Genomic DNA, 22,357 nt, shown 5'->3' with positions numbered 1-22,357 from the left:
GCGCAAGGGTTTTTATTCTCTTTCTTTCTCTTCGGTGCGCCTAAGTATGTTCATTCAAGCGTTAACATTCATTCGTAAATAAGGTTGCGCCGTGACCATAAACTATATTTAACCGAATACGTTTTTAAGTGTTGCTTTAAACGATCTAGTTGTATTTAAATTAAATAAAAAGTTGGTTTTCAAAATGTTTCATGATTATGAGTCGAAAACTTTTGAGTTTTGTTCGTTTTGGAAAACTGAGAAAAGGCTTCGAGATAGTAATTCACAGACGAGGTAAACCATAGTTACCGTTTGTAACATAAGTATTACTTACCTCTTCGAATACGATAGCGAAGATTAAATTTAGCACCAATTAATTAAAGGAACGACGAGAATGGAATTAGCAGCAAAACTACAACACGCTATGGGTAAAAACTACTTGAGTAAAAGCGTGGCTGCAAAACCCACAAAAGTTAGTTTTTTTTACATGGAGCTATACAGAGAAGACGGAAAAATTTTTCCGCTAGGAGGCGATGACAAATTCGTTTCTCTATTTTGTGGGGAGCAGTTAGTTTCACGGATATAAACCCCTAACACTAACCCCTAACACTAACCCCTCAACCCTCACCCCTAACACTAACCCCTAACACCTAACCCCTAACACTAACCCCTAACACTAACCCCTAACTCCTAACCCCTAACCCCAAACTCGTCAAACAAAAAAAACTTATAAAAAAAGTATTCCACTGTGCGGGCGGAAAAAAAATATAAAAAAAGTATTCCACTGTGCGGGACTCGAACCCGGTAAAAATGAAACAAAGAGAGCTTACGACCGCACGCAAACCGCTACACCACAAACTCGACGACAATAACCACAACGAAAGAGCGTATATAACCGACCTAATGTGGGAAATCTGTTCTTACTAGTGTTTTATGTATTTAGAAAGCTATTTTTATTATTTAATTAATTTGTTTTACACTTATTAACACTTTGTAGTGCTGTTTTGTTCGATTTTCCGTATTTTTTAATTTAAATAATTACCGCCTCTAGCGGAAAAAAAATTCCGTCTTCTTTGTATAGTCCCATGTGTTTTTTTTTCATTTAGTAAAACTATTTATTTTTATTTTAGCGCAATTTTAACATACGATGTCGAAAACCAAACCACTCGACCACGTGACGCCGAATGCCAAACCGAAACATTTTCACAATTAATGAAATCAAACTTTGCTCAGCAAGATGAAAATATTGATCAAGAAAAACTTGCAAAGTTTTTATCAAATGTTGAAGAAGTTGTTTCAAAGTATTTAAATTGCACATAATATATTTTGATTAAATATTTAATTTGTTTTGTATTTTTCCAGACAACTTAAAATAAACATTTCATGCAACCATCTTTATCCTGGAAGTGTAAAACATAGAAATGCCAACGACAAGTCTATTGTGTGCGAGCATGTCTTGGATGAAGAAGGTGTTAGACAAGAAAAAGGTATTTTACATTTAAATTTTATAATAAATATAATTAAAGTTAAATATTTATAGATAATATAAACAAAGAAGTGACTTGTATATCTTGGAGTGGAAGTGGAGCTTCTATTGCTGTCGGGTTCGGAACAAATGAAAATATCTCGTGGTCGGAAAACAAGTATGAACTCTTTACTACCATATAGTGGTAACTAACCTGGAGGTTAAAGGATATAGAAACCTATATAACCCAACCATGCTTCATTACACAACTAGTTTAGCGCAGAATAATGCTTTAATAATTCAACCCCAAGTAACAACTTATCAACAGATCGTTTGTTTGTTCCTGGAATCTCGATCGACCAAAGTTGAACCCACATAAATGTGACCACAAGTTGGAGGTAGAGAGCAGTGTGCAAGCCGTCGCATTCCACCCAACATTAGCCCAATATGTCGCTGGTATAATGTTATTTCTATGTGCTTTATATATTTAATAAGATATCTATGTTTCAGTTGGTTTATTCTCGGGAGTCGTACTTGTTTGGAATATTGTGAAAGATGATGTCATATATGGGGAATCCCCCCATGAAGACCCAGTGACATCATTATTATGGTTTGAACATCAAAACAGCAAGTAAGTTTAGCGTAACACACCCCTACTACCCCATATATTCTCAATGTTAACCACCCACAGGTACCTTAGGTTGGTATCAGGAAGCACGGATGGAAAACTTATATCTTGGAGAATAAGAAAGGTGGTTTGTGATGTCATAATTCATGTGTGATGTCATAATACTAACCTGTGATGTCATAATGCAGGACAAAGATTCAAACTTGATGAAAATCGATCAAACGAAGAAAATAAATTCAAAGAATCTTCCCAGGTTTGTGATGTCATCAACTTATTGTGATGTCATTAACTTATTGTGATGTCATCAACTTATTGTGATGTCCCAGACGAGCAGGGGTCAAAGGTCAAACAGCAATCGGTATAACTTGCCTCGATTCCCCGATACATGACTCCCCACTGCCATCTAGTGGTACGGCGGTCGTTGGTTGCGAAAATGGGTCGGTTATCAAATGCTCACTGGAGGGGATGGAGAGCAACCCGGTGACGTTCGTATACGACGTAAGTTGGTTAACTAGTCAATATAATAAGTTTCAACCATCATATTAACAGAACCACGTTGGTCCTGTATATTCAATCCAGTGGTCCAAGTTTCATCGGAACTTATTCATCACGTGCGCTATGGACCAACTCTGTCGGTGGGTACTTTACATAATATATACTTTGGTGGGTACTTTACATTGTATATACTTTGGCGGAATGATGATCATTAAGATACGCCGAGTTTATAATTTATCAAAACCAACCAAACGTGTTAAATATTAATCATTCTCAATGAATGTTTGGTTCGTTTTGATAAACAAACAATGAACAAATAAACTGAAAAGATCTGACCGCTGTTCTTTATAACTTAACAACCTCCCTAATTATTATTATGGCCGTTCTTTTTAACTTCCCATCCTCCCTTAGTATTTACCACGCACTACAAACCAACCCATTACGTGAAATACGAATTGGAGGGAGTGTGTCAAACCACATCTACTCAGCTTGTTGGTCGACCACTCGTCCATGCATGGCGTACGTGACAAGCGGCAACGATATCGAGGTTTGGGATGTTACAACCCCCTCCCTCATACTCGCTACCAAGTAAGTGCTTCATGCTTGCTGTCGAGGCTTTAGTAACAAAACATTATCAGGTTAGGGAAACCCCCGGTTACCTCGATGCGAATGAATCCATCTCGACCCTCTATCGCCACCGGGTGTTCAAACGGTGTCGTTCAAATCTTGAAACTCGGGTCTTGTCTTGTACATGCTGATGATGTCATAAAGGAGGAAACAATGGCGTTGTATGACATCACAAAGGAAACAATTAACGAATAATCTTGTAATCACTGTGATGTTAATAAAGTATTATTGCACATGTATGGCTTATTGCACCAAAAGTTTATAAATAAGTTGTTTCCCCTGATGATGATGAGGGAGTGCGCGGTTTAGTTGCTTGTTTGCGAGGTGATGGGCAATGTACTATTATAGTGGGCGGGTTTGTTTCACCAAACACATTATCTTGCAGTAGATCCAACACACAAGGGTTGCTCGCTGATCTTGTGTACGTAGGTTTGTTACGTTCATTGTTTTCATTGATGGGTTCCATGGAAACACTGCTCCTATGTGCGGGGTCGGGCAGATGGAACTTTGATCGCGATTCGGATGTTTGGAGTTGGTGTCTCATCGTATCACGAACATATGAACTTCTGGGTTGGCTGTTATGTTTGCGCACCACTCGTCGTCTCGTCCATGAATACGCGGTCGACGCAGATGAAACTCGACTGCGCGGTAAACTCGCCGACTTGTCTGTGACGTAACAATCATCTGTGATGTCACAATCGTACAAACGAGGCTTCTCGAATTTTTCGAGGAAAGATTCCACAGAACGAGCTGAATGGAAAGATGCATTTCACTTTGTATATACATGTGAACATAGTTTGCATGTGAGCAAAGTTTTAAAGCATTTAAAACAAAATCAGAAACAACATTACTTACATGAATCGGAACTATTTCGTTTATGACCTTTGCCGTGAACCAACTTCTTGACTCTCTTACGCCACCATGCTGATTCATCACCACTATCATCACTGTCACTAGATGGTGTATGTGAGCCATCATGTACCGACATGCCCCCTCTACGAGGCGACAACTGATGGCGCAACACTTGGGTTTCAAATGAGTTCTCATGTTTGGTACTTTCCCTCGCTGGGGAATACGAGCCACTAACAAGGGAAATCCCCCCAATAGATAAATGTTTGTAAATACTTTTCATGGGTGAAGTTTGACTGGAAAAACTTGGCGTTTTTCGATGGCCTTTCTTTTTGGGGGATGGGCTGTCACTAGGGGGAGGTAGAGGAATCCTGTCATAAAAATATCACGGAAAGAAAATTATCATGGAAATATATTTTTTAGCATAGAAATCACATAAACAACTTACTTTGAATATTCAGCTCCGTCCTCCATTAACGCAAAGTTAAAGTTGGTGCATGAACTTTGCATTGCGTAATATACGTTCGCTGTATCGGGGATCTTTAACTCTGGATATATGATGTCTATGTTATAATCAATATAGAAATAATATATATAAAAATTATTCCGCTTAGTCACCTTTATTATCCTCTAATATCTGACTCAGCGAAAACTTTGCCGACTCATCATCAATATCAAACAATTTCGTTGCTTGCTTGATCGTAGCGTGCGAGCGATCGTTGATGGTTAACTAATATAAGATATCTATGTTTATTATATAAGATATCTATGTTTATTATATATGATGTCTATGTTTATTATATAGGATATCTATGTTTATTATATAAGATATCTATGTTTATTATATATGATGTCTATGTTTATTATATAGGATATCTATGTTTATTATATATGATATCTATGTTTATTATATAAGATATCTATGTTTATTGTATAAGATATCTATGTTTATTATATATGATGTCTATGTTTATTATATATGATATCTATGTTTGTTATATATGATATCTATGTTTATTATATATGATGTCTATATTTATTATATAAGATATCTATGTTTATTATATAAGATATCTATTCTCACCGTCATGTTCTTGGTTTCGGGGATTCCCCCTTCGTTGCCTTTCCGAATTATCCTGACGTTGATGAAACGAGTCTGCGATGTCATAATGTGTGATGTCATAATGTGTGATAATCAACGTTAGATAATAAAGTTGACCGCATATGAAAGGTTGAACTTTATTTAATTGAAAACCTCAATAATGTAAGGCGATTTGTTGAACAACATTATATACAACAACACTTAGGGTTTGAAACATAATACTCACCTCAGGATCGGAGCTCGTGACGTTCGTTGGGATTCTGTAACAACCAACATTATTATGTCATGTAAGGGAAACCACCTAAATAAATACCTCTCGTTGATATCGTTGCTATGGGAACGTACATGATATGGTTGAGTGAACGCGCTGTTGTTGCCGGGAAACATCCTATGATGTCATAATGTTTGTTACTATGATGTCATAATGTTTGTAATTATGATGTCATAATGTTTGTTACTATGATGTCATAATGTTTGTAATTATGATGTCATAATGTTTGTTACTATGATGTCATAATGTTTGTAATTATGATGTCATAATGTTTATAATTATGATGTCATAATGTTTATAATTATGATGTCATCTTACTCTGATATTGATCTTTTAAGGGGAATCCCCGCAGGTGATACAGGTGTAGTAGGAGGTTCAACTTGTTTCGATAAAATGTTCCTGGAATTTAAATATTTTTAAATTATTTAACAAATGTCAATTCAACCAATCAAAACTCACGCTTGTTCATCGTCGGGGAGGGCCACAGAATCGAACCAATCACAGAACAGCTCGTCCTTCTCAATATGTTGGTAGCTATGACATGATACCTGCCATAATTGAAGCTGGGCCAAATATTCAAATTCTTTACGTCGCTTGTCAAAGTTGATAAGGTCATTCTGTGATGTCATCAAGGGTTACATGATGTCATCAATTATGACATCATGATGACCTCACCTCAACATAATCAGGTTTAGCAGTATGTAGATAAGTTAGATCAGTGAGGAAAGATCCAAGGTACGGCACCGTGCCAAGCATGATACCGGACCGTGCCGCACGTTGGCGCCGTGACAACGCATCTTTATCCCAACGCATTATCCCGCTCCTTTCTGTGTTCACTTTGGCTGTGCCAACCTGCAAGTTAGGGGGTTGCTATCGTAAGTTGGTGTTCGTCACATCCAACTCAATATCGAAAAATTAATTAAAACAATGAAAAGAAGGAATTAGCATCAAACGACCGTCGTTAAAATACAATATTGGAAAACAAACCGTGCCCACAATGCTAGCAACGACGAGCCTGAATCCATTATCTCTGGGTTAGAGGCAGGCGTGCTAACCAATAAGGAGAATACTGTTGTTTAACAACGAGAAGAAAATACCAACATCTATTCCACACAAACCTTCATTATTAAATCCTTCATATTTATATCGCTTAACTCATGTAGTAGCTCGACGTGCGTATGAGGCACGCCCTGCCACGCCCTCTTCAATCGATGCAACGCGTGGGTTTGTAATCCGGATACTATCGCTCGTAACGAGGAGAAGTTCTTCAACTCACGACATTCCTGTTGGTGATGTCATAATACATCATGTGTGATGTCATAATACATATGATTATGACATCATACCTGCGCTATTTCAATCCATTTGCTTAACATCTTTGATCGCTGTTGCAACTTGAGTGTCGTACATAACGTCGTGCCCAACACGCAGTAAACTACTTTGTTGAATTCATCAATGGTAGCTCTCACAGAAGGGGGTTTCCCCTTTGATGACCTCACGGCAGTTAAGCAATGATGCGGAACCGTGCGCATGAAAAGGTTCTGTGATGTCATATTGATATATATGATGTCACAAAATATATTTCACACATATTGTAATATATTATATTCACACATATTGACTCACTGCATCTTTGATAGTAAGTTGCTCAGCCACATGAACAGAAGTGAAAATATCCAGTAATGTTTTCGCTGCATTGTCGTTAACAATGGGGTCGTTTGTGACATCATCAATGGAAGAGAATGGGAGATAATTCAACTCTGTGATGTCATAATATACATTGTTATGTCAATATAAATATTGTGATGTCATAATATACATTATGTCATAACAAGCGTTACCTTCCAAACATTTCTCTTGAAATCTTTGAAGTTCCACCTCGTTGACCTTTGACCTCAAGAAAGTGATGATGTCATCACCCTTAGTTGTGATGTCATAACCAGGTATATCGTTTAAACAATCGTTGACGAAACGAAGAAGTTTGTGGAGTAGAGCGCACTCTGGTGGATGGTAGAAGTCATCGTTGAAATGTCGTTTCAACCATGTTCGTAATAAACGCTCGATCGATCTGTGATGTCATAATGTAAAATAATATTGTGAAGAATATGTTATGTCTGTGTTAATATTTAACTTTTAGTTTTGTTTAGGATGGGGAAACAGTTATATCTTTATAGACGGAGTAATAAGTTTATAAACGTCCTATTATTGAGCACGGTAGTGGTCATATAGATCCTTTTTCGTCGAACAGTTGTTCTTGGCTTTGTTGTTGTTGTTGCTGATAGGGCGATTTTTTTCCGCACTTATCCTAATTCTCAATTCTAGCATTTTTCTTTAATCTCTTGATTGAAATCAAATCGTAATTTTTAGACTAAATTTTCAGATTTAAAACCGCACAATTAGCGTGTGTGCACCGAAGCGTAGACGAGTGCCTTTTTCTTATCGTTATCTTCGGTATAAACACCGCGTCTCTCGTTTCTTTGCTTTTTTAGTTTACTGCTCGCAATAAATCATTATGCAGCCGCCACAATATGAATAATATTAACTTCTAACATTACCTATAATACTGCGTGATTACGGTTTATCCAAATTCACAAAAACGAACGTCTTTAAGCGACGACAAGTTTAACTAGTGTAAGTTTACATGTCAACATATGGTACAGGAGTTGTACAAAGCGTATTTACACATATTCTTTACCAATCTTTCAATCCTTGTACGTCTTAAGTTTAATGAGTTATAATACACGAATAAAATTCTATTTACTGCCCCACAGCCACCAATGGCGACTAAAACCCGCTTTGTTGGTTACTTTTGATTTGTTTTTGATCGATCTCAGTCGACCATTGTAGTGATATGGGTAATGAATAATATGCTAATTAGTTTATACCGTGCTCATGCATTAGATCTGTGTGATCTCTTGTTTATTAAGCGTTGTGTTTCTGTAAACCTGGTGTTAAAGATGGTTGTGTAAATATGTTTGCGCTATTAAATATTTATAATAAGTATATTTTTATTATTCGTTTTATATTTCACAAACAGCATCTTAATGGTCCACAAGTAGAAAGGATCATAAATGGCGGATAAAGTTTCCGTCTACTGTATACTGGAATCACCTTGTTAAAAGTGCGCGTAAAACATAGAGATCTAAACACGGCGCGTATCAGGGCGGTTTAAACATGATTTATATAAAATAGTTACCTGAATAATGAAATTCTTTTTTGCGCAGAATCCTTTTTTGTTTTGTTCCATCTAAAACGTAACAATGTTCACTATAACGTCACTTGCATAACAAATAAATGACGTCACAATACGCGGAAACGATCAACGAATAGATTGAACCGCGGTACACGCGGTGACTTGCGCCGAAACTTGTTTACTATTAAATTCTCAAATACGTCACAAACAACTGAACACAATGCAACTATTACGTCAAAACACTGTGATCGCTCATGTATTGCATATATCATTATGACGTAACACTCACTCTTCTATAACGAGTTTGACGACGTCATCAGCGGTAGCGAACGACCTGTACGTTGCAAGGAACACAGTAACGTAATTCCTCTCTCCTACGTCATCAATATTACACAGATGCGCCACCAAGTGTTGTAATGTTGCAGCTTTAATATATCGAACTTTATGAGTTTCCCAAAGTAATCCGTCCGATGCCTGAAACATATAATGTATACAATATAGGGATGGTGGAACTTGTACCCCACCATGTACCAACTTACCCCACCATGTACCAACTTACCCCACCATGTACCAACTTACCCCACCATGTACCAACTTACCCCACCATGTACCAACTTACCCCACCATGTACCAACTTACCCCACCATGTACCCACTTACCCCACTAAGTACCAACTTACCCCACTATGAAGACTTTGATGGATTCGCTTTAACATTACAGCATATATGACGTCATCATGACGTTCAATGCCCCATTCTCTTTTATTCTCCTGTAAATAATTGCGATTGTTACGTCATTATCAACAATTGTTTATATTATGACGTCACCTGTCCAAATATGGACATTGAAGGCGCTGTCGCGGCCCGCCTTCGAAACCCGTTTGTCAGTTTTCGAGAAGTCTTTGGTGACGTCACGTGATATTTTGTGACGTCACACAACACGGAGACGTCACGTTTCGGTGTTTTCCCGAATAAATGGCGCCATTTATGGACCAGCCAATTACAGCATTTCCCGCTAGAATTACGTATCGTGACGTCACTTTGCGTAATGACGCAGGACCTTTCTGTGACGTCATATCTACGTAACGCCGTGGGTAAGCTACAATACGACCTGGGTGCGGCTTCGGGGGTTGGGGGCAAGGAAGGGTGGAATCGGGGACTCCTTTTATTTAGGGGTAAATATTCTGGTCGTGTGGCGACATCTTGCGGTGAAAGATTTATCACAGGATTGTCTAAGTCTATCAGCATTGTTGTTGTATTGTTACGTCACAAACATGATTGTTTGATATTAATGCCTATTGTTTCATCTGCATCAAAACCTTTTTTATGACATCACAATAAACAATGATCATTATTCGAACGATATGTCGACACGACGCATTGTCACGACATATTCATTGTTTTCGTGGAAAGCTCAGTTACGTCACAATCCAACTTATTTCTCTTTAACAATAGTACGTATGTGACGTCATAATCAACATATCGACAACCATGAATGATATGCGAAGTTTAACTAAGCAGCAAACACCACCACACCTTACAAGTAAGAAAACCTTAAATCCCCACAAAGACAATATTCACTGCTATATATACCGCCCTGCCTCTAACTTGTGGTTGCTTCTAACCGACGCACGTACATGCATAGCTACCAATACAACACACACACATACATAGAACGGTAATAACATCATACATCCACCCTCAAAAACCCATGGCTACCAATACACCATGCTACCTTACATACCAACCAACAACAAGTTTTCGAACTCAAAATAATTCGAGACGTCGCTCTCTATAATTGTGACGTCACACAAGCCTCGGGCGCACGAATTATGACGTAACAATGCAAAGCATAAAATTATTCTCAATCTTCGCTATTATAACGGAATAATGAATTATGCCCGATTGCCCCCCCCACCTAGTATTGCCACCACTAACTCACCCAATATTTATATCAATATCGAAAGCTACGGAATACGTAACAAACAAAAATCGAACCAGTTGTATAATGAAAGTTAACCGTTAGCCTCTTATTCAAATCGAACCTTGAAAGAGTTTATAACTTCGAATACGATAGCAAAGGTTAGATTAATTAAAACAACGAAGAAAACTTAGCAGCAAAACGACAGTCGTTAAAACACGCTATAGTTAAAACTGCTTTAGTAAAATGTCAAATAAAAGCGTGGCTGTTTATGAAAAAGGCAAACTCGTTACCAATTAAACTTATTAATCAAGTGTAAGATGCCATTACATAGCAGTTGCCACGCAAGGTGAAATAAGTTTATTGTATATGGGTGTTGGGGCAAGTCTAAACCCCAAGACCCCTAACCACCAAGCTCCTACAAGATTGTAACTTCATGCGCATGCGCAATGGTGGCTAGTTTGGGAACCCCCCACTTACGTCATAATCCAAAAACTCTACAGCTCCTACTAGCGGTTGAAACAATCAACATTTACGTCATATTACATACATTGTATGCGAACAAATACCATGCAGTACATTAACTATGTCGTCATATTTGGAGTATTACGTCACAAGGACACGCATTGCAGATTTTATGACGTAGGGTAGTAACGCGTATCGAGGGGGATCCCCCGTGACGTATAACAAACTATTTGTCATCATAAACAAGACTTGGTACGTCATAAACGCTTTAACATATGTCTTATGACGTCACTTACCGTTTCATCTCCGGAAGAATTCGCGCTCGCTGATTGTGACGTCACAGACGACAACATTACCATTATGACATCACAGTACGATGGTAAGAAACTGCTTCTGTTACGTCATAATATCCATAGTATCCTAATCTTCTATTATTAACGTAAAAACTACCTATAGATACGTCACAATGAATTCCCCTGAAGAACAATCGATAATTATTACGAAACAAGTTATCCGATTGTTAAGTATCCTGACGTCACAATCCTACATACTTTCACTTCATTATTTACGTCACAATAGCATAACTTGATATCGCTATGAACAACTTCACCCTTCCATTGTCGTTTGATACAAAGCATTGTGACGTAATATTAGCTGAGCTTTCAGTCCTTGCTCAAATAAACGCCGTGTAAACAACAACTGCCATGCATAAGACCTCAATGCTTATTATGACGTAACACTAGCTTCCGATGATTCACGCGTCACGTGACACCGTCTGTGACGTCATACAGCTACAATCGCACACGAAGCGATATAAGTCAAATCTCGAATTTTTTGTTCTATAAAATAAAAGGATAAAATAATTTTTATTTAAAAATAAATTCGTCGTTACGTGACGTCATATAACAACATCACGTCTTCGATAATTGTGACGTAATAACTACAATGATGAAACAATGCATATGATTTAACATTAAAACCACCATAGAAATCATATTTTACCAACAGCGTGATTTAACAAGGTAGCTTTAAATTGAACATAAAAACTTTATATAATATAGAAACAGTATATAATAAACACAGAAACAATACAAGTAAGTGCATCAAGTTTTATATGAATGTTGGTTTGGTTGGAATCTTGATAAATATGAAGAACAACTTGCGCAGTATTTCGCCTTGGTTTGAATAAATACCAACCCACACAAACTGCATAAAATACTTCGCTGCAAGTCGCCATTACTGATCTCGTTTACGCTCAGCTTGTTCACTAAACAATGAATATACTTTGGTTAGCAACAATATAACATTATGATGTCGTACTTACAATTGTTTGTATTGTCTTCATGCTTCGAGGATGACCTTTGTACGACCCCTGCTCTGTTGTTTGTCTGCAAACAAATGTGATTGTTATGTCGTTGTTAAAACTACTGCAGTTTGTGCATCAGCAGACATGAATTTTCATTGGTTTGGCTGTTAAATGTAACTTATTTATCCTTGCATGGCGGGGCAACGACAGTCGCTGTAACACGGGTGTTCTGTTTCATACACCTCGTGCCCGCTTACGAGTTACCGCGCATGTAACTTATTTATCCTGGCATGGCGGGGCAACAACAGTTGTTATAACACGGGTGTTCTGTTTCATACACCTCATACCCGCTTACGAGTTACCAGGTATGTAACTTATTTATCCTCGCATGGTGGGGCAATGACAATCGTTATAACACGGGTGTTCTGTTTCATACACCTCATACCCGCTTACGAGTTACCACGTATGTAACTTATTTATCCTCGCATGGTGGGGCAATGACAATCGTTATAACACGGGTGTTCTGTTTCATACACCTCATACCCGCTTACGAGTTACCACGTATGTAACTTATTTATCCTTGCATGGCGGGGCAACTACAGTCGTTATAACACGGGTGTTCTGTTTCATACACCTCATACCCGCTTACGAGTTACCACGTATGTAACTTATTTATCCTTGCATGGCGGGGCAACGACAGTCGTTATAACACGGGTGTTCTGTTTCATACACCTCATACCCGCTTACGAGTTACCACGTATGTAACTTATTTATCCTTGCATGGCGGGGCAACGACAGTCGTTATAACACGGGTGTTCTGTTTCATACACCTCATACCCGCTTACGAGTTACCACGTATGTAACTTATTTATCCTTGCATGGCGGGGCAACGACAGTTGTTATAACACGGGTGTTCTGTTTCATACACCTCGTGCCCGCTTAGGAGTTACCATGTATGTAACTTATTTATCCTCGCATGGCGGGGCAACGACAGTTGTTATAACACGGGTGTTCTGTTTCATACACCTCATACCCGCTTACGAGTTACCACGTATGTAACTTATTTATCCTTGCATGGCGGGGCAACGACAGTTGTTATAACACGTGTGTTCTGTTTCATACACCTCGTGCCCGCTTACGAGTTACCATGTATGTAACTTATTTATCCTCGCATGGCGGGGCAACAACAGTCGTTATAACACGGGTGTTCAGTTTCATACACCTCGTGCTCGCTTACAAGTTACCACGTATGTAACTTATTTATCCTCGCATGGCGGGGCAACGACAGTTGTTATAACACGGGTGTTCTGTTTCATACACCTCATACCCGCTTACGAGTTACCACGTATGTAACTTATTTATCCTTGCATGGCGGGGCAACGACAGTTGTTATAACACGGGTGTTCTGTTTCATACACCTCGTGCCCGCTTACGAGTTACCATGTATGTAACTTATTTATCCTCGCATGGCGGGGCAACAACAGTCGTTATAACACGGGTGTTCAGTTTCATACACCTCGTGCTCGCTTACAAGTTACCACGTATGTAACTTATTTATCCTCGCATGGCGGGGCAACGACAGTTGTTATAACACGGGTGTTCTGTTTCATACACCTCATACCCGCTTACGAGTTACCACGTATGTAACTTATTTATCCTCGCATGGAGGGGCAACGACAGTCGTTATAACACGGGTGTTCTGTTTCATACACCTCATACCCGCTTACGAGTTACCACGTATGTAACTTATTTATCCTTGCATGGCGGGGCATATCGCATACATTTGCCACATACAGGCAACTTACTTGGTTCGAAGTGGAAGGTCGCGATGAAATACCTACAATGCACAAGGTGGGGTTAGAGAGGTATTCGTTGTTATTATGATGTCACTCACCTTTCATTGTGATGTCATCATGAGATGCTTTGTCATGTTTCCTGTATAACAATGACATCATTATGACATCACAACCAGCAACAATAGGCTTACCTGGGCGGGGTGGGTTTGTTCCGATCATAAATATTTGTAGCTTTCTGTGGTTGATTATTTGCGTAATATTTCAAAACGTCGTAGAAGTAAGCGGGGTCCAGGGTGTTGTTGGGGAAGCCCCGGGTTTTGTTGCGTGGGGGTATAGGAGGGTAATGGGGGTTTCCCTGGGGTCCAAGATTAGGTGTATTAGTGGTTAGAGGTCTAGGGGTGGGTGTATTTGTGGTTAGCGCTCTAGGGGCGGGTGTATTTGTGGTTAGCGGTGTAGGGGTGGGTGTATTAGTGGTTAGCGCTTTAGGGGTGGGTGTATTAGTTGTTAGCGCTCTAGGGGTGGGTGTATTTGTGGTTAGCGCTCTAGGGGTGGGTGTATTTGTGGTTAGCGCTCTAAGGGTGGGTGTATTTGTGGTTAGCGCTCTAGGGGTGGGTGTATTTGTGGTTAGTGCTTTAGGGGTGGGTGTATTTGTGGTTAGCGCTCTAGGGGTGGGTGTATTTGTGGTTAGCGCTCTAGGGGTGGGTGTATTTGTGGTTAGCGCTCTAAGGGTGGGTGTATTTGTGGTTAGCGCTCTAGGGGTGAGTGTATTTGTGGTTAGCGCTCTAGGGGTGGGTGTATTAGTGGTTAGCGCTTTGGGGGTGGGTGTATTAGTGGTTAGCGCTCTAGGGGTGGGTGTATTTGTAGCTGGCATCCCCAAGGGCGGTGTTAATGATCCTTGTTTCACCACAGGGTTCGGTGTTAATGATCTTTTGTGTGGTGTTGGTTGGTTAGGATTATTCCACACAAATATTTGGGTTCGATCGTCAGGTTTGTTGTTGTTATTGTTGATGTTGATTGGATGTTTCTGTTGTTCAAACATTTGTTGAACCTGTAATGATATCAACATATTTTAAACTTTTTAACGTTTAAATTGTTTTAGGTCAACGTTTACAAACATAAGTGTGAGGTTGGTGGGTTTAATCATGATACTCACATGATGTGATCATATAATCACGATACTCACATGATGTGATCATATAATCACGATACTCACATGATGTGATCATATAATCACGATACTCACATGATGTGATCATATAATCACGATACTCACATGATGTGATCATATGATCACGATACTCACATGATGTGATCAAATAATCACGATACTCACATGATGTGATCATATAATCACGATACTCACATGATGTGATCATATAATCACGATACTCACATGATGTGATCATATGATCACGATACTCACATGATGTGATCATATAATCACGATACTCACATGATGTGATCATATAATCACGATACTCACATGATGTGATCATATAATCACGATACTCACATGATGTGATCATATAATCACGATACTCACATGATGTGATCATATAATCACGATACTCACATGATGTGATCATATAATCACGATACTCACATGATGTGATCATATAATCACGATACTCACATGATGTGATCATATAATCGTGATGCTCACATGATGTGATCATATAATCATGATACTCACATGATGTGATCATATAATCATGATACTCACATGATGTGATCATATAATCATGATACTCACATGATGTGATCATATAATCACGATACTCACATGATGTGATCATATAATCATGATACTCACATGATGTTGAAACCTCGTAATTCCGTGCTCGTCCAAATTGATTAAATCTTCGCCACTAGATGTCATGTCACGGTCCGCCTCTGTCATGCTCTGGCGACCCCCAGTGACTGAGGATCGCAGTTGTTTTCGTCGCTGTAATATGTGACCTAAACATAGACATAACATTAATATAAACATAGACATAACATTAATATAAACATAGACACAACATTAATATAAACATAGACACAACATTAATATAAACATAGACACAACATTAATATAAACATAGACACAACATTAATATACCGACCTTTATTCACGGCGTGTCCATGTTTAACGCGAGCAGACATCAGATATTGAGGGGTGACTCCCTCCAACAACATGACCGACTCCAACACCTTGGTTGCTTCCAAACACATTTGTAACGCAGACGGATAATCCATTAGTTTATCGGCAGCGTTGCTTTGTTCCATAAGTTCGTCTGCATCTCGTAATAAAGAACGACATTTATCTGCGGATGAGTAGTGTCAGGTGTTTATTATGCAGCAGAATATTGTAAACACACAAGTTATATTAAGTTAAGTTAATACTTATCTACGAATGTTGAAGGTTGTTTAGTTACCGTTTAATTTGTTTGTGATGTCATCAGTTAGATTGTAATGTTTGATTTCTTCACTTATGACATCATCACTTATGACATCATCACTTATAACATCATCACTTATGACATCTTCATTCATGACATCATCATCATTGTTGATGACATCATCATCATCATCGCTTGTAACATCATCCCTCCTAATGACATCATCAGTTATGATGACATCATCATCCTTCATACTTGAATTATCGACAGGTTGTCGTTCGTTCGTATTCGATCGTTCGTCTCCTCGTATCGAACCATCTTCTATTGTGATGTCATCAAGGTATATTGTCGGCTTCGTCTTCTTCTAAACATAGATATCATATATAATAAACATAGATGTCATATATAATAACCATAGATATCCTATATAATAAACATAGATATCTTATATAATAAACATAGATATCATATATAACAACCATAGACATCATATATAATAAACATAGACATCATTTATAATAAACATAGACATCATATATAATAAACATAGACATCATTTATAATAAACATAGATATCATATATAATAAACATAGACATCATATATAATAAACATAGACATCATATATATTACAAACATAGACATCATATATAAACATAGACATCATATATACCTTATGTTGAGCAGGGTAAGGTTTATGTTTCGTCCACTGAGCGTGGTTGGGTTCGATGTAATGACCGACATCAGGTGTCATATTCCACTGGAATATTGGTTTCTTCGCTACTTTGTTTGCGACTGTGAGACAAGGAGGTTAGTTGGAAAGTTAGGGGGTTTGGGGGTTCATTACCTGGAGTTGGGTTTGGGGGGTCTTGTTTTATGGGGCTGTGTTTTTGTGGGGGTTTTTGAGGGTTGTTTTTAATGGGGTGGGGTTTTTCTGTCGTCACTTTAGCTGCTGGTTTGGTTGGTTCTTGTTTTGCTTTCTCTGAAAGTTCCATGAATATTTCACAATATTAGCACATAATATATAATATGTAAGCATATTCATATATAAGAAGCAAGTACATATCGCTAGGAAGGGCAAATCTGGAATTATATTCATCATAACAAACCTGAACCATCAATCATAGTAGTAACAGTAGGAGCAGAACTTATAGATATGGGGCTTGCATGAGGATTGGAATACAACAACAACAATGGTTGGTGATGTCCTTTAATGCATTTTGATATCACGTTGCTCCACCGTTTCCCGACCTATGGGATATTATGGAGTTTGTGTGTTAACATATATGGCGTATAATACACATGTTATATTTCTTACTCTTTACTAAAGTTAACATTGCATAAATATAGTAGGGCGGGGAAGACGGGATACCTGTAGCACATATTATCCAAATATCCTGATTGTGTTTTAAACAATTAAAAACGGTCTATGGGAGTCGTCAGGATACGGTTTTATAATTCTTTGAATGTTCTTTGTTTAATACTAAATGTGCACACTGGTTGAAGAGCATTGTACCAACATACACAATATATCAAACCTCTGAAACTTGCGCGTCGTCAAAATAAACCCATTTCCTCAGCTTCGTGTGAAAGAAGAAGGTTGAATAATGTTTGCCATAATAACATACCATGCCAACAAGGTATAACTCAGTACGTAGTGCTCGTTCGTCTACTACAGTGTGGAACAACTGTGGTGGATAATGTGTGTTACATGCGTGTGATCTTCTGACAATTGTTGTTTGTAAACCTGAAGTATTTTCTTTCCCAAGGTTATATATCAACATTGGTAGAAAGAAGGATTGTTGTCCTTGATAATATATTTACCGGGACTTATTATAAGGCAATAGTTTGTTGTGTAATCTTTACATTTAACAGCAAATCCTGACGATGCCTCGATGTATGGCAGACGAAACATCCGTCGTTTAAGATCACAAAACAAAACAACACAATGATTTCTTTCTCACTAAGTCATTACCGCAAGCGAAACGCCTCAGGGCGAATTATAACAACTTACATCGGTTAATTTGATGGTGGTGCCAAGGGCGTGTACGAGTGACACAATGTCGCCAACTTGTGGTTCCTCGCTGTCCCATCCTACCCCGATCGAAACAACATCAGGACAATTCATTAAAACTTTCCGCATTTCAACTCGAGAACCGCAGTTGCTCTGCATGAATGGATGGTTAGAATGAAGTTGTTTTGTGACAGTTTATAAAAACACAAGTCCTACATTACCACATATGTAACTTTGTGGGTTGTTGTTTCAGTTAAGTATCTTGTTCAAGGACACAGATTACAAGATTACACATACAATGGTGGCCTCTGATATAGAGGGGACCCCTCAACCCTTTGTACCAACCACACCAACCACCAAACTCACCGGGCAACTCCTTAGATTTCCCGAACTTCCCGCAACTCGAATAATCCTCCCAAACTTTTGATCGGAAGTTCCGTATCGTGCTCTCATCACTTCATCCTCGATCCTGGGGGAGTTTGTGTTATATATACTATGTATGTTGTGTTATATATACTATGTATCAATGTATGAAAGTTGTTTATAAGAGTTGTTATAACACGGGTGTTTTATGAGTTACCATGTAAGTAACTATATGATTGATTATTAATGTCGAACCAACGAACCACAAGTTCTTTCACCTTAACGCGCTTGCCGACACATAATGCACCATCTCGATGAAGGGGAGGGGTTCCGACGTAGCGCCGCACGAACATACACATTGTTCAACTAATGACATTCCAAACTTCTGGTGAGGTATACAATGTGGCGCGGTGCACACATCCTCGCGCATCGTGTTCCCGATGTGCACATGGATGCGCATAAGAATGTTTTCCTGGGGGGGAGGGGGGTTTTTGTTGGTAAAAACTTAAGTAACTCGTTATGGTGGTGTAAAAGGTGCAGAAAACTTACTTAATAAAAAAGGTTGTAACAGCTAACAAACATATTTAGTTGTTTATGACTATTACAATCTTCATAATTTGTACAAAAAGTAAATAAGACGGTTTTAAAGTCAGTTTCAATTCAACCATAACAATCCATTTAACATAAATAACAATTGATTTAAAACGTAACCTTGAATATTTTACAAATATATTGCTTTATATATAGGTTATTATGGTTGTTTTGAACTTAAATAATTTGAACAACTCTGTTGTTGGCCGGGTATAAGTGTTCTGGTAAAAACATTATCACGTCAATGCTTCATACAGCTACACATCGTCAGGTTATTGGATCAATATATCTTATATTGTGATCACGGTTTTGGATCAAATATTTATTCCTAAAATGTTTTTTTTGGACAATGTTCTGTCGCATAGATAATGAAATGTTGGCACAATGTAATTATTATCATAGAGTATTCATATATAATAAGCAAGAATCCAATAAATTGTTATCAACTCACAAAACATTCAGCTGCGTCGTCCATCAACCCCAGCTGGAACCGACTTTGTTCATGAAATGCTTCAGCGAGTGCGCTACGCAACAATGTTGGTGGTAACGCCTCATCTTTGCTGTATTGAAATTGCTGGAAGATATGCTTCAACGCACAGAATATGCACGACGCGCCCATGCATGCGTGGCCGGTTAACTGACGGAAGTTTTTACGAAAAGAATCCAAATGCCATAAAACCTGCAACAATATATAAGATGTCTATGTTATGAATGTAACTTGTTTATCCTCGCTTAACAACAAGCGACAAAGTTAATTATCGATATTCACGACAGGTTGGCCAACCTTTAGAATACGGCAGCGACACGCGCGCGTAAAAAGATCATTATCCATTTTAAAATACAAGTGCAAACAAAGTACGTCCAAGTGGCAATCCTTTAGCTGGTGGCCACCTGAAATTTTGGTTTCAAAATGTTCCTTAGTTCTCACTAATACCGACTGTATAATTTTTTTACAAAAAACTCAGGCGTTCGTGTCGAACATTAACTTTAAAAATGCCGAAAACATGCTTCGTCATCGTAATTGGTCTGATTTGCGTAAGGTCAACGATTTATTATGTCACAATCGCGGTCTGTTACATCACAATGGTGGTATATTGCATACGTTACAAGACGGTATAGCCTTGTTTTTCCCCACTGTTTTAACGTAGTATCCAACCTTGGTTTAATTCATAACGGCTGGTGTGGAAATACGGTGACGCAGCACGATTTCGCGCATTTTCAAAGTTAATTTTCGACACAAACGCCCGAGTTTTTTGTAAAAAAATTCAACAGTTGGTATCAGTGAGACCTAAGGAACATTTTGAAACCAATATTTCAGGTGGCCACCAGCTAAAGGATTACCCGTCCAAGCCAAGACTAGAAATCATATTTGATGGATTTGGTTTATTATTCAATTATAAACAATATGTCGTGTTCTATAAAGGCGTTCGTTTGTTTTATTTGGAATATTTACCGGTGTGTATGACCTATGACGTCATTATTGATTACTATTACGTCATTATTGATCCGAGTGTATGACGTCATTGTTGATTACTTTGACGTTACCATTTACGATTGTATGACGTCACCACGGGTCAGTGCATGACGTCACTATTTACCAGTCCATGACGTCACTATTTACCAGTGCAAGACGTCACATTTACCAGTGTAAGACGTCACTATTAACCCCTATGACATCACAACGCATCACATATTATAACACAACCACCTACCTGTATAGCGCTGTTAAGAAAACAATTATTATCTCCAGGTTTATTCAGCAAGCCTTTATTCGTCACCACTGATGACGTAGAAACGAAACGATTTCGATTTTTCTTGAACATTTTCAACCAAACTTTACATTAAACTTTAAGAAGAAATTCTGGCAAAAATATTGATCTTCCAGTGTTGCCGGGTGAAAAGCGAGATGTTAATAAATCACAAACAAGAGAGTCAGCTATAATACAAAGAAGTAAAAGCCTAGACAAATAATATACATTTCGATTCCTTATTGAGAACGTTTAAGTAGTCATATACATTTGTTTTCGGCGAACAGTTGTTCTAGTTGTTGTTGTTAGTTTTTGAAAGACTGTTTTCGCACTTATCCTATTTCTAGCATTGTCCGGGTAAAGCAGTTAGCGCGCCTATCTGTAACCAAGAGAAAATGGGTTAAGGCTTGTCGCTGCTACCATTGTGCGCGCATATGTGCTTCACTCAATTGTTCCAACCCATTGGTCTAAAAAGGTTGACAATTTGGACATCCCATTACTGACCACTAGGTTGAAACAATTGCCCTTAAGTGTCTTGCCCAAGAAAACATACACTACAAGGGTAGCAGCGTCGAACCTTCGCTAACCAACGCTGCTACGGCGCCGGGATGCATGGCAAACATGAATGAAAAGTGTATAATGATAGTTTCCCACATATATACTTACTAAAATAAAAAATAAAAAAAATAATTATTACGCCGGGTGAGGATCGAACTCGGGACGCTGGGCTAAAATCTGACCCGGGGCGCGCGAAACTGATTAGGCCACATTTCCAGTAACATGGCCTGTTGAAACAGCGGTTGTAGTGTCTGAAGGTTAAGAATGACCGGTTTCGTGAGATAGAATTCTACACAACGATTGAATTCAAGTTGGGACGTATCAAATTCACTACTCTTGTATTTTATTATCATTTATAATTAAGCACCATCTGATAACTTCTAGCATTGCCTTATTAATGCATGATTACAGTTCATCAAAATTCACGATAACAAAGGTTTTTAAGCGACGACAATGTTAACTAGTGTAAGTTTACAAGTCAACACATTGTACAGGAGTTGTACAAAGCGTATTTACACATATTCTTTACCAATCACTCAATTCTCATACGTCATAAGTTTCAGTAGTTATAATACATGTATAAATACATTCTGCCAACTGCTCCACA

General features: G+C 38.4%; 3 protein-coding genes across 9 annotated transcripts; 1 reads left to right on the top strand and 2 right to left on the bottom strand.

Annotated features, from left to right (window-relative positions):
* The first annotated feature begins 66 nt into the window (after positions 1–66).
* Positions 67–3,431, top strand: LOC149725633 (cytoplasmic dynein 2 intermediate chain 2-like). Of its 3 annotated transcripts, XM_089891228.1 has the most exons (13): positions 67–273; positions 363–407; positions 1,110–1,280; positions 1,342–1,466; positions 1,520–1,622; positions 1,773–1,900; positions 1,955–2,075; positions 2,136–2,196; positions 2,261–2,325; positions 2,399–2,570; positions 2,622–2,707; positions 2,979–3,155; positions 3,206–3,431. In XM_089891228.1, exons 1-13 carry the CDS (start codon positions 185–187, stop codon positions 3,387–3,389), a joined length of 1,527 nt encoding a protein of 508 aa, XP_089747354.1. In that variant the 5' UTR covers positions 67–184; the 3' UTR covers positions 3,390–3,431. The 3 variants fall into 3 exon arrangements, with proteins under 3 accessions (XP_089747354.1, XP_089747356.1, XP_089747355.1); XM_089891229.1 differs by lacking the exon at positions 363–407 and having other exon boundaries at positions 69–273; XM_089891230.1 differs by lacking the exons at positions 363–407; positions 1,110–1,280 and having other exon boundaries at positions 68–273.
* LOC149725632 (ral guanine nucleotide dissociation stimulator-like 1) lies at positions 3,379–11,618 on the bottom strand. 3 transcript variants are annotated; one of them, XM_089891213.1, is made up of 18 exons: positions 11,291–11,618; positions 9,289–9,378; positions 8,899–9,083; positions 8,613–8,663; positions 7,258–7,484; positions 7,043–7,176; positions 6,763–6,957; positions 6,535–6,699; positions 6,092–6,268; positions 5,876–6,033; positions 5,735–5,815; positions 5,459–5,533; positions 5,372–5,405; positions 5,128–5,199; positions 4,662–4,773; positions 4,492–4,606; positions 4,050–4,414; positions 3,379–3,944 (listed from the first exon to the last, which is right to left on the bottom strand). In XM_089891213.1, the coding sequence occupies exons 1-18, from the start codon at positions 11,351–11,353 to the stop codon at positions 3,454–3,456; spliced, it is 2,790 nt and encodes a 929-aa protein (XP_089747339.1). In that variant the 5' UTR covers positions 11,354–11,618; the 3' UTR covers positions 3,379–3,453. The 3 variants fall into 3 exon arrangements, with proteins under 3 accessions (XP_089747339.1, XP_089747337.1, XP_089747338.1); XM_089891211.1 differs by lacking the exon at positions 11,291–11,618 and adding an exon at positions 9,437–10,778; XM_089891212.1 differs by lacking the exon at positions 11,291–11,618 and adding an exon at positions 9,437–10,769 and having other exon boundaries at positions 4,492–4,591.
* Positions 11,619–11,841: 223 nt separating this feature from the next.
* Positions 11,842–21,322, bottom strand: LOC149725631 (uncharacterized). Of its 3 annotated transcripts, none has more exons than XM_089891209.1 (17): positions 21,157–21,322; positions 19,896–20,123; positions 19,132–19,325; positions 18,857–18,959; positions 18,491–18,643; positions 18,015–18,164; positions 17,586–17,727; positions 17,324–17,458; positions 17,150–17,271; positions 16,514–16,838; positions 16,202–16,402; positions 15,910–16,055; positions 14,288–15,144; positions 14,195–14,235; positions 14,106–14,137; positions 12,319–12,382; positions 11,842–12,261 (listed from the first exon to the last, which is right to left on the bottom strand). In XM_089891209.1, the coding sequence occupies exons 1-17, from the start codon at positions 21,265–21,267 to the stop codon at positions 12,098–12,100; spliced, it is 3,168 nt and encodes a 1,055-aa protein (XP_089747335.1). In that variant the 5' UTR covers positions 21,268–21,322; the 3' UTR covers positions 11,842–12,097. The 3 variants fall into 3 exon arrangements, with proteins under 3 accessions (XP_089747335.1, XP_089747333.1, XP_089747336.1); XM_089891207.1 differs by having other exon boundaries at positions 16,514–16,841; positions 21,157–21,321; XM_089891210.1 differs by lacking the exons at positions 11,842–12,261; positions 12,319–12,382 and having other exon boundaries at positions 14,106–14,235; positions 16,514–16,841.
* Positions 21,323–22,357: the final 1,035 nt, after the last annotated feature.

This window comes from Ciona robusta, chromosome 13, assembly GCF_009617815.1.
Source record: "Ciona robusta chromosome 13, ASM961781v2".
NCBI classification, from domain to species: domain Eukaryota; kingdom Metazoa; phylum Chordata; class Ascidiacea; order Phlebobranchia; family Cionidae; genus Ciona; species Ciona robusta.
The sequence above is the reverse complement of the archived record's forward strand: the minus strand, read 5'-3'. Positions and strand labels throughout refer to the sequence as shown.

Coding starts and splice junctions, on each gene's coding strand:
- LOC149725632 (XM_089891211.1), bottom strand. CDS start 9,856: ATGCTGATAGACTTAGACAATCCTGTGATAAATCTTTCACCGCAAGAT. Junction 7,177..7,257: donor TCAAGAGAAATGTTTGGAAG/GTAACGCTTGTT, acceptor ATGACATCACAG/AGTTGAATTATCTCCCATTC. Junction 5,534..5,734: donor CTTAAAAGATCAATATCAGA/GTAAGATGACAT, acceptor ATGACATCATAG/GATGTTTCCCGGCAACAACA.
- LOC149725633 (XM_089891228.1), top strand. CDS start 185: ATGTTTCATGATTATGAGTCGAAAACTTTTGAGTTTTGTTCGTTTTGG. Junction 1,623..1,772: donor ATCTCGTGGTCGGAAAACAA/GTATGAACTCTT, acceptor ACTTATCAACAG/ATCGTTTGTTTGTTCCTGGA. Junction 1,901..1,954: donor ATTAGCCCAATATGTCGCTG/GTATAATGTTAT, acceptor TCTATGTTTCAG/TTGGTTTATTCTCGGGAGTC.
- LOC149725631 (XM_089891207.1), bottom strand. CDS start 21,267: ATGTTCAAGAAAAATCGAAATCGTTTCGTTTCTACGTCATCAGTGGTG. Junction 16,403..16,513: donor CATCACAAACAAATTAAACG/GTAACTAAACAA, acceptor ACTCATCCGCAG/ATAAATGTCGTTCTTTATTA. Junction 14,138..14,194: donor TGATGACATCACAATGAAAG/GTGAGTGACATC, acceptor TGTGCATTGTAG/GTATTTCATCGCGACCTTCC.